Here is a 12,422-nt window from a genome sequence, read left to right as displayed (position 1 = left end):
TTATATGTTCACATGAAACCAATGCTATAAACTGCTATTGGGGCATGTGGTCACAAGGTCAACGTGTGTTTGAACTGTATACTTTTTCCTAGGCAAAAACTGTAAATATCAAATAGTTTAGTCAAGACTTAAAGTATGTAGCTATACAGAAATTTAGCTTAAAAAATAAACCAACCTTGAGAAACATTCACTGTAGTAAAAACTCAACTAGCCCTGGTCTCTTCTATATAGCCTTATAAATTTAATATAACTTTAAATCCAATGTTTATTAAACCCTTTAATGCATAATTTGGGTGTTTAGGGACCCGGGACCTCATTCCACCCTCTGTATGTCATTCGTTTTTGGAGTTATACCCACACCTCAGTAGTGTTCTTTAAACTTTCTCTTCTCAATAGTGTACAAAAGTGCTTGATTATAAAAGGATTATAGGGTCATTAAAGACCCGAGATCTAGTGTTGCTTTTTTTCGCCACTTCGATAAATCATATTTTTATGATTATTTCATATAAGTTTACCATCACATGATATACTGTATATTAATTTATTACAAAACAGATGAGTACTAAATTCATACAAATGACTATATCACGTTTCTGTGTGACAATGGTGAAAAATCTGTATCACAAACGCGTGTATACATATTATAAATGTTTTTTCATACTCAAGATGGTGCTGTTGTTTCAGCAATTGACTTGCTTGACATAGCTATGGATGAAGAAGCAATGTGGAAGTGAACTATAGTAAGTGTAACACATGAACTGTATGAGTTGTATATTGTCATTTGGGTGTACTACTGAAATGATGTAAGCTGTGTGTCACTTTAAACTCAAAAACTACCTGAGGGAAAAAGTGCTTATGTTTTACATGTAGCTCAATATGTTTTTGACAGCCAATTGTGTCTCATGAAATTTCCATATGGAAGTAATGAATCTTGTTCTACAGTATAGGCCTATTTGTTGCATCTCTTTGATACGAAAAATAAGACCGCAAAATATGTCAGGATATATTTTATGCTGTTCTATTATTTTCTAATTGTCTTGTATATTGATTTATAATGATATTTCTAAGCAAAAAGGCCTAAATAACATTGGTTCAATCAATGGAAACGGTAGTTTGAATGTGTTGATATAATTTTAGTGTGTGATGTGTGTCCCGCGGTGGAAGGAGAGGTCATGTGACCCATCAGTACTAATCTACACCCGCTCCTCTCACGGGCACTGCTCGCACTGAGGCCGGGAATCTGGAAACCAACAGAGACAGACATCAGACAAAACTGAAGATTCAAGTTCCATCATAAAGTCGCGGACAAGAGACTACTAAGTTACTCATCGAACAGTAGAATATACGGAGGAAAGATGAATCAGATCGCAGTGCATTATGATAATGGGTACGATGAGAATGACTATATGATGCAGGAGGAGGAATGGGACCGGGATTTACTGCTGGACCCAGCATGGGAAAAACAGCAACGGAAGGTAAGAGAAGGTTTGGTCCCTTAAGACGCAAAGTACACAGAAAAATAAAATTAATAATAATAATAATAATATATATATATATATATATATATATATATATATATATATATATATATATATATATATATATATATATATATATATATATATATATTGTTAACACTTTATTATATCTTTCATTAACAAATAGCCTACACTGCTTTACAGAAAGGTAGGCTTATAAGTTAGAAAATTCATTAACTTTTATTTATTTTTACATTGAAGAATATTTTTTAACCTACAATCAAATAGTTATAACATTTAAGGATATGCACGGAACTGTTAATCATTAGGCTAAATAATGATTGAAATGTTATCTTCTTAAATTTGAATTCCCTCTAATGTGCCTTTTACTGTGGAAATCTGTAAGATAAAAATGGCATTGTATCACAAACGGTGGATTATCAGTTGCCTGTAATGGAATCCCGTCTCGTTATGCTGGCACTCACTTACTGAGGGGGTCTGGTTTGGCTCCTCTGAGGAGGGATTGATGCAGCGGGTACCGAACTAACAATAGTGCAGCTGCGTGCGGCACTGTGCGTCTGTTGCCGCTCCGCTGATACGAATGGAATGCGGACTGTCAACAGATGCTTCCAACACACGATGACGTCCTTGGGATTAGAATTGATGCAGGGGCTAATTTTAACCCATGGACCAAAAGTCTTAATCCGGTGTCCTTGGTGGGGAATTCTTTTGCACATAAAAACTGCAATACATTATTTTATAGGCCATAATAGAGCATCGGATTTATATATTGGAACTATATATTCTATATTGAAGTAGGAAGGCACACGTGCCTTACCTGTGCACCTATTAATAATTTAATATCACATTACTGATATCATATCGAGTATTGGTGGTGGCGTAGAGGGCTAATGCACTAAACTGTTAAGCAGAAGGTTGTCGGTTCGATCTTCACAGCCACCTTGTGTCCTTGAGCAAGGCACTAAGGTTGCTCCAGGGGGATTGTCCCTGTAATAAAGGCTTTGTAAGTCGCTTTGGATAAAACCAAATGCATAAACGTAAATATAAAAACAAAGTTACCTGGCATAAGAGAAATGTGGTACGTTTAATATATTTACATTTACATTTATGCATTTGGCAGACGCTTTTATCCAAAGCAACTCACAGTGCAATTATTACAGGTACAATCCCCCCAGAGAAATCTGGAGTTAAGTGCCTTGCTCAAGGACACAATGGTGGTGGCCTTCTGGTTAACAGTTATGTGCTTTAGACCACTGCGCCACCACCACTCCATTAAACAAGTTTACATTTACATTTATATTTATGCATTTGGCAGACGCTTTTATCCTTACAGTGCAATTATTACAGGGACAATCCCCCTGGAACAACCTGGAGTTAAGTGTCTTGCTCAAGGGCACAATGGTGGTGGCCGTGGGGTTCAAACCATCGACCTTCTGATTAACAGCCCTGTGCTTTAGCCACTACGCCACCACCACTCCAAGGGTGTGCCAAGGGTTTAAACACATTGGGATACCTAATGGATTATGATATGGTTTATGGACCTCTTAAAATGCAGTTAAGCAGGGTGTTCTTTAATTATAGCCTATACAAAACCACAGAAGTTCTCTCTCTCTCTCTCTCTCTCACTCATCTACTCAGACTTATTAATTTTCATAGGGAAGAGTATACAGTGATCCTAAATATATTTATTTATAAATATTTTATTCCCTTTTCTCCCAATTTGGAATGCCCAATTCCCACAACTTAGTAGGTCCTCGTGCTGGCACGGTTACTCACCTTAATCCGGATGGCCGAGGACAAGTGTCAGTTGCCTCTGCTTCTGAGACCGTCAATCTGCACATCTTATCACATGGCTCGTTGTGCATGACACCGCAGAGACTTACAGCATGTGGAGACTCATGCTATTCTCCGCAATCAACACACAACTTACCACACGTCCCATTGAAAGTGAGAACCACTAATTGCAACCACGAGAATGTTACCCCATGTAACTCTACCCTCCCTAGCAACCGGGCCAATTTGGTTGCTTAGGAGACCTGGCTGGAGTCACTCAGCACTCTGTGGAAATCGTGACTCCATGGGGTGGTTGTCAGCATCAATACTTACTGAGCTACCCAGGCCCTCCTAAAATGTTTAATTGATAGACAGTATGAACATTTTGACAGACTATCAATGAGTGGAAAACAATTATGTTTTGTTGATATAATGAGAAGAAGTGGTAATAATGTCAGAGGTTATATTAGCCTGCAACATACAAGGTAGATTGCATTCTGTCCTTTGAGAACTTTAGATTATTAAAGACAAGAGTAGAGACAGGACATCTATTATGAACACAAGGAAAGTGTCTGATACAATTAAGTCTCAATTTGATTCCTAAAGGAATACAAAATCTAGTTGGCTTGTGGTCTTGTGGTTTGTATAGCTCAGTTACACCCAAAGATGTAATCAAACATTTAAGATTAAGGGAGGACCAAGTGTAAAAGCTCATGAATTTGTCAGTGTTCAATATGGATCATCCACGATTCTGTATATCTGAGGGGGGATTGGATGTCACCCTCAATATAGTTCTCAAACATTCCACTCTTTCTACAGTATTTACATTTATACTGTAAATTACAGTACAATATATTTATTTGAACTGAAATTAATAACTTAAATATAAGCTATGGAGCACATAGCTTGTTGATCTGTGACAAACTCCTCCTCTTATTCTTTCAGAAACCATAACCCCACACAGACATGTTACAGTTGACACACCCTATAGTTTTACGGAATTAATGAAATTCTTTCCTGTCCGATTAGATGAGGCCCATGCCTGTTATACATACTGCATTCTCTCATATCTCTCTCCTCAATGTGAGCCTACTTCATCAGGTCTCTTGTCAAAAGCAGACTCTGCCGAGAGAGCTAAATTTACACCCTTACCTCACAGGAATTTGCTCTGGAGTCCACAGTAAAACTTTCATCTGGCCAGGAATGACCACAGCATTGTGGAACCTGCTTTGATGGATTAAAAGATGCTCCACTGAGACCAAAATTTGAGAGTGCAACTTAATGCAGATGTGGGCAGCAGTACAGTTCCTAGCATTACTGGGTCATTTTTGGTCTAAATATTGGTGTCTGACATGTTTCTAACACAATTTAGACAGTTCTGTGTTATAGTTAATTGACTATAGTGATAATAATGGAATTTATTTGCATTTGTAAAGTTATTTATACATTTACAGTTTCTTTAAAAGTTGTTCTGTAGGGCAATAACAAGGTAATGCTGTTAGTTTTTTTGCTTTGTAGCTTATTTGTAGATCTTGGTAAGTGCTGGCTATTTATGGAGGATGAGCTCAACAGTACAACTGAAGTGGAGACTCGCAAGTGTGTAATGCAAGTGTGCATGTGTGTGTTGGGGATTCTTATAATGGAAAAGCCTTTCCATGGTCTCGCTGTCTAGACAACCTGATTACACTTCCTATTCAGTATTATAGTATATACTCAAAATATTATGTATTAAATAATGGACAGACGGTAGGACAAAAGAAGAACAAATACAGAAACTAAAACACATCCTACAGAGATTGAGCTATGCAGCAGTCCATTCAACTAATTTCACACTTTCTTTATCCCATATCTAAATTAAATTTAAAGTGTGTGAACTAGTCTACAAACTTCCATACTACACCTTCTTTTGGCATAGCTATTAGTATAGGGAGTAGTTTCATTGGCAGCTATCCTCAACTGTCACCCATGCAGTGAGGTTTTGACCTGAAAATGATATCAAAAGCTTTCGGTGTACCAACAGACACATTAAAACCAGATTAACAGTCTCATGATCTCATTAATGAGATTAACAGTCTCATGATCAAATCTGGTCTATTGGCAGACATCAGACTTAGGGAAACTACATTAACATGTACATAACATTTGTAAATTTGTTTAAACGCATGTTGAACAATTTACGTTGTTTTTCTCTCCTAGACCTTCACAGCCTGGTGTAACTCTCACCTGAGGAAAGCTGGCACACAGATCGAGAACATAGAAGAAGACTTCAGGAATGGCCTCAAACTAATGCTGCTTCTTGAAGTTATCTCAGGTACACATTCTGAGCTTCCTCAATAATTAAACATTCATATGATCCACTTTACATCAATAAAATCTTTCATACCAAACTGCATTTTGGCAGGTGAGAGGTTACCCAAGCCTGACAGAGGAAAAATGCGTTTTCACAAGATAGCCAATGTGAACAAAGCCCTTGTTTTCATCACCAGTAAAGGAGTAAAATTGGTCTCTATTGGAGCTGAAGGTATTTAATTCTTGGCATGCAATGCTTATGACTTCCGATTCATTAAAGTTACACTACAGAGATTTTTTCTTTTTGTTAAAATTTTCATTAAAAATGAACAAAATACTATTATTGAGCCAGTACATAAAAAAGTGGGTCAAAACCATGTTCTTGCACTCGCCACAGAATTGTTCTGCAGTGTAACTTTAATAAATGCTTAGAGAAGCTATGTTGTTCAGTATATTACAGACAGTTTGTTAGTTTTAAAATCTTAGAGTGGTTTTAGCTTAACTTTAAAGGAACAGAGAAGTGATTTTGCGGTTGTATGTTTGTAGAAATTGTGGATGGGAATGTGAAGATGACTCTTGGATTGATTTGGACCATCATCCTTCGCTTCGCCATCCATGATATCTTTGTAGAAGGTAATACTAATTCACCATTATTACAAGTTATACAACAGGCATGACATTTCCCTGGGGAGGGGCATGCTTTGCGTCCCGTCAGGTCATCCCCGCCTTCCTCTACCTGGGATGTGACAGGAAGGGAAAAACAACAACAACAAAAAAACTAAATAAGCGAGGGAAAAGGCCAACACGGTGCGACAGAGAGAGAGAGAGAGAGAGAGAGAGAGAAGAAAGTCACTCATCGGTTCTCTGATGTGCCGTCGCGTGGTCCTCGAGCACTCCTCCACACTCTTCTGCAGACGACAGCCGCTCCTCCCTGGGTGGACCGGAGTCAAACCTCCGACCCCCAGTGGACAGAACTCCCCTCCGCTTTTCTGGCGGCACATGGGGACATTCCTCCGCCCCTGGCAGCGGCCCTACCGCTCCAGGTGATCGGGGAGTTACTTCCCTCCTCCCCTCGCGGGCGTTTCTGGGGGACGGCAGGGCACTCCTCGCTCCAGGTGGTCGGGGAATCCAGTCCCCACTCACCCCGCGGACGACGGCCGCTCCCCACGTCCGGGTGGTCGGGCTACTCCGTCACCCAGCAGATGGCAGCGGCGCTCCCTGGGTGGACTGTCGAGGACTCTGCGATGGGCATCCCTCCTCCTTCCCGGGTTTTCAGCACCAATGTAAGGGGGTTAAGATGGGCAAGGAGGAGGCGAGAACCGGCTTGTCAATATAAATAATAATTTAATGAAAACTTAAACCAAAACACACACACGATGGACATGCCCGTAATTCTCTCTCTCTCGAACCGCACCCCATAAGGCCGACTTGGCGTGCGACATTCTAGACCGGCCCCGCCCCCCTCCGCTCCACAATGTTGTATATGTTTATATACAACAATTAGTTCCGGTCCTCGAATCTGATTGGATGAGAGACATTCCATGAGCACTGACAGTCTCACACCATCAGCACTCGGATGCTTCACTGAGTGTATCACTCCGATTGTGTTTGTGCCGTTCTAAACTAAAGAGTAAGTGCTACTGTATTTGTGTCTCTTTAAATGTATTTTTTTTTACGTTACATATGTTAGCCAGCAGGTGGTGGCAAAAGATAATTTTTGTGTGTAATACGAGCCAGTTAGGTGAAGTGAATCCGCATCAGTCAGTGTTTACATACAACAGCACTCCATGATCGCTTCTATTACTACTACACTACTAAAGCTAGCATATAGCTTTAAACCACTTTAAACGAACAACTTCAGAATTAAGGCTCATCACAGACTGATTCATTACACAACTCAAGGCGCTTACCTCTTGCTGGAATTTCCACATTGGAGAGAACATGCTGTTTAAAATAGCAGAGGACATTGCGGTTTCTATAGTGAAATAGGGAGAAATACCCCTGCTCGGACTGCTATTTTTTCATTGAGAAAGCTGACAGCATCTCTGCTAGGGAGTGGCAACATGTGATCGCACATGCTCCATCTCTCTCTCTCTCTCTGTCTCTCTCTCTCTCTCTCTCTCTCTCACATACACACACACACACACACACACACAAACACACACACACACATCCATCCATGTTTATCCAATAACTTTAGCACAAACCGTGATACTATTTCTGAAGTGACATTTTTGAATTACTAACGAAGGCTTGGATGCATTATTTGTTTTGAACCAGCAATCGCACATTCTGATCCATCATGTAATGATTTTTTATGACCGTACTCTATTTTCCAAATTTTTTCAAATGTACTTGTTCATTGAACTGTTGTATATAAGCCATATCACACTCACAATCGTGCTATATGGCCCTAAATCAGCACAGTGATGATGTAGGGGCATATTGCACTCTTGCTCATGTGATATTGCTTAAGTATGATATATATGGATTCTCTCATTTCTTCTTTCAGAAACATCTGCCAAAGAAGGACTTCTACTATGGTGTCAGAGGAAGACGGCTCCCTATAGGAATGTCAATGTGCAAAACTTTCATGTCAGGTGAGGCTCATTTTTTGGTGCAAAAACAAAATTGTCAGATGAGGCGATACCAGTAATGGTTTTCACAACCTTTTATTGACCATTTGATCTGATGACCCCAATATGACACTGGCTCTCTCTCTCTCTCTGGTGAAGCTGGAAGGATGGATTGGCGCTGTGCGCTCTCATCCACAGGCACAGGCCTGACCTTATTGACTACGCCAAGCTCAACAAGGTCTCGAGTGTTTCCCCAGATTAACATCTGACCCTCTGGGACATTTAATCTAACAGTCCTTTCACAGTAAATTAACATATCTGACACAACGTTTTGATGTTCCCTTGTATTGATATCACTGTACAGATGGTGTTCGTTTACACTAATGTTTAATTTTTTACTGTCTCATAAATTGCACATTCCTGTCACCACATTTGCACTTGCAGGAATCCAAGGATTTAATCTCTAAAATGAATGATTTATCTTTTTTCTGTGGTTAATCCCACTCTTCACTTCTTGCATGTACAATCAGTATTTCATTGTTTTGTGCTTCAATAGCTGGAGGGATGGACTGACCTTCTGTGCACTCATAAACAGACACAGAACAGAACTGACTGACTTTTAGAACCTGAAGGTAGCATAAATTGGTTGGATGTGCTTTTTGTTTTTGCAAGTATATGTATAAAATAGATTAGATATGATCAATCCTGCACCTAGAGATCAACCTAGAGTTTATTTCCAACTTTAATACACTGGCTGATAATTTTTTTAGTGAACCCCAAGACCATGGCTGCAAATAAATAATACTGTATGTGGGCTACTTCACTAGAGTATGTAGTAATACAGTTTGCCAGTATTAGACACACTATCATAAAATTTCATCTTGATACCACAGACCCCCTTGATGTGTTTGGTTTGCGTTTACAAGTGCTGGCATTTTGTTAATTTATTCCCTCAAAAAAACATAAATAAATAACACCATAGTCTCAAATGCGCAATATTAGCCAAAAAAGCATGCATGGATACACACTTTGAAAATCTACTGGAAATAGTTTACCATCTGGACACATTTGGCCTTGTCTAACATTAATACATTTTAGTTTGAAAACAGTTTAGTTTTGGTTTACGTCTCTCATCCAAACTGGCACAGCGTTTTCCTTCACCAAAACCAGAGCTTTTCAAAAACATTTGATGACTTTAGGAAACTGAAAATGGTGCCTTTAAACATAACAGATTAGTGTGGATGTTGTCTTTGACATACTGTTTTAAACATACTATTTCAACGACACACTGATACTATTCTCACATACTTTTTAAGGATGGATAGTATGCAAATTGGGACTAAGCTCTTAATTAACTGATTCTGATGCACTTGATGAAACATGGATATAAACTCTACAGGAAGGAAGAACTGGATTGAGCTCCACTGTAATAGATTAGGTGTTGTTTTGTTAAAAGATAGTGAGAACACATTTGTAGTTTATATTTGTAAGCCGTAATTAGCAAGTAGCTATTTGTGTTGTTGATGTTAGTCTACTTCACTAATGTAGTTAAACACTGATAGTTATACACATATTTGTTGTTTAGTTGTTATGGAAGGTATGGCAATCAAGAGGCAAACAGTGAAAGCCGGTCCATACCACTTTTCCCAGGGGACCATATGGGATACCTGGAATAGAACTTGTTAAAGTGATCCACATACCAGGAGCACCAGAGCTTTTTATGAAAGATTTTTTCTAATAAACTAGCATTGGGAATTCTAATAACTCTGTCCCAAGCCCCTCTGAATAGATCAGCTTAACCAACATAAACTGGTTGGCTGGTCTAAGCTGGTTTATGATGGTATAACCCTTCTCTCAGCCTGACCAAGCTGGTTTTCAACTAGATTAGCTGGTCAGTCAGCTGCTCTCCTAGACTGGCCAGCTGTTAAGTGTACAAAACCCCTCTAAAACCAGCAAACCAGACCTGTTGACCTGGCTGAGAGACCAGTTTAGACCAGCACATAACAGGTAAGGCTGGTTTAAGTGAGTTGTTTACCGAGCAGGGAAAGTATGTCAGAAATTAGAAGAGCACTCAGTAACTTTTTGATTTTATCATCTTGGATTTACAGTAACACATAGTGGTGTGGAGGCAGCATCATTCGAAATCACTAGTTTTTAGTTACAAATGCCATTGTTGAAATTCACTATTCACAATCAGCCATGAGCCATCAGCCATCCAAGAGTGAAAGTGTCCAGTAACAAGATGGTAAATGAGATTAAGCTAGTATCAAAGACTTTCTAGCAAGTCAGTCCACTGTTGGCCATCTTTGGAATGCTCTCGGGAGGTTTTGTACTGTCGTGACAGTGCAGCTCCAGTCTACTTGAATGGGAAATCACCAAAATCTCAAAAACGGTTATGATAAAAGAACATATTTCAAATAAGCAGTAATGTTTTCTTGGTCCGAGTCGTGTGGGGTGGCAAGTTCACTCAAGTGGCCTGGCTTCTCTTGGAGGAGAATAAAGGCCCTTCATCCTGGCCCTTTGGCCGTGATGCATGCTCCAAACCCTGGCGTCGCATATAACCCGTGGCAGGGTTCCAGGGTGTGGGTCCGGCGATGCATCTAACTCGCTCTGGACCCTCCACGCTCTGTTCCTAAACCCACGATGATGCCATCAAGTCGAGACTGGTCTCCAGAGGAGAGGTGCTCTCATGTTTAAGGCAGCGGTGATAAGGCTGTATTTTTTTTGTTGACCGTTGGCTGCCATTTGGTGTTCAGATTTCTCTCATTATTTTTAATAGAAGTGTCCCGTCTCTACTAAATAGTCTCTGTTTTGACAAGCAGGAAATGTTCACGGAACAGTGAAGTCACTTGACATCACCAATGAACGGTTCTTGAAATGGTCTAAATAGCTAATGTGCTATAGTCTGTATCTAAATGGTAATTGGTGGTTTTACCTATAAGGTTGGACTTCCTTTCTACATCTGTTTACCACTGAGCACTAGAGCTCCTTGGTAGGGCATTCCAATTTCTCCCATTCACTTAATAGAAGTGACCCATCTCTGCTAAATAGTCTCTGGTAGTATTCAGATGGTCATGTGATTCTAAAATGGCAGCCCCCATGAGGGTGCCCCACACATGTAGAATAAAACAGCTTTTATAAGGTTACTGATATGACTGGATTCTTCATCTCATATGAGTTGTCATGAGTTTATATATATATATATATGTTTAAAAATGACATTTAATTTATTTAGGAGTAAAACTTTTTAGATGGGGAATAATTATTGAGTGTACCTTTAAGTGTGGACTTTTATTTAGTTAGACTTGGTAATGTTTGGGGGCACAAAAGGTTCTTATTTGTACTTTTATTATTACCTGAATGAGTGTGATTGACTAGATGTGTGTGCTATGGTTTTAATTAGATGTTGGATCAGATCACTGAAGATTTAGAATTTATTTAGCATGACAGGGCAGTGAGTGAATAAAAGAGCTCACACACACAGACACATTCCTATCCATTTCAGCTGTTGCTGTTGGCTCCAGGTGAACTTGAATGTGGTAATCCAGTGTTTAGCATGGACCTCTGGGTCCCAGTATGGGCACAGGCAACAGGAGTGCCCAGGACCCTCATGGATCCCTTGCAGCTGCTGATGTCCTGCAATGTGGCCTTTTATTGACACAGACAACAAAAGCTTAATCCCCACCCTGCTTAAACACATACACACAGACCCAAAAATACATCCTACCATAAACATACACATGGATGTGATCATAGGATACAATATTAATACATTTTGTGTGTGACCTGTGATTGGGAGAGTATTACTATGCTGCTTGATCTGAAAAATCTGACCAATCAATGTTTTAGTATGGTCTGCCTGTTTGATTGGTTTTACAGTAAAGCCATATTTATCACACTTGTTATGCATATTTACACATTATGGCCCTAGGCTGTCACACATTTGCCATTTTTTGACTTCTATATATTGTTAAATTGTTAAACAGGACAAAAAATCTATATTTTGGGGCATGAGGCAAACAATAAAAAGGGCAAACAATCTTTATATATATATATATATATATATATATATATATATATATATATATATATATATATATATATATATACATATGATGACTTGCAAGTAAATTATCATTTGAAAAATTCCTAAGAATTATATTTTTCCCCTCTGGTGGCATCTGAATACTGACACTGAATACTGCATGGAATAAGTTTTTTGATTGATTTCTTATTTAAAGGATTAATTCACCCAAATATTTAAATTCTGTAATTTACTTAATCT

At 39.1% G+C, this 12,422-nt stretch overlaps 1 protein-coding gene across 2 annotated transcripts in view; it reads left to right on the top strand.

The window, feature by feature from the left end:
• The first annotated feature begins 1,206 nt into the window (after positions 1-1,206).
• The window catches only part of LOC127662218 (alpha-actinin-2-like), a 28,066-nt gene continuing 16,850 nt past the window's right edge, over positions 1,207-12,422 (top strand). For both annotated transcript variants that reach the window (XM_052153316.1, XM_052153317.1), the window contains exons 1-6: positions 1,207-1,475; positions 5,469-5,583; positions 5,674-5,793; positions 6,108-6,194; positions 8,074-8,161; positions 8,297-8,375. In XM_052153316.1, coding sequence (XP_052009276.1) covers positions 1,356-1,475; positions 5,469-5,583; positions 5,674-5,793; positions 6,108-6,194; positions 8,074-8,161; positions 8,297-8,375 — 609 coding nt within the window. In that variant the 5' untranslated portion in view covers positions 1,207-1,355. The remainder of the gene's footprint in view (positions 1,476-5,468; positions 5,584-5,673; positions 5,794-6,107; positions 6,195-8,073; positions 8,162-8,296; positions 8,376-12,422) is intronic.

Source organism: Xyrauchen texanus, chromosome 22 (genome assembly GCF_025860055.1).
Source record: "Xyrauchen texanus isolate HMW12.3.18 chromosome 22, RBS_HiC_50CHRs, whole genome shotgun sequence".
NCBI lineage: Eukaryota > Metazoa > Chordata > Actinopteri > Cypriniformes > Catostomidae > Xyrauchen > Xyrauchen texanus.
This window is presented reverse-complemented; position numbering and strand designations above follow the sequence as displayed.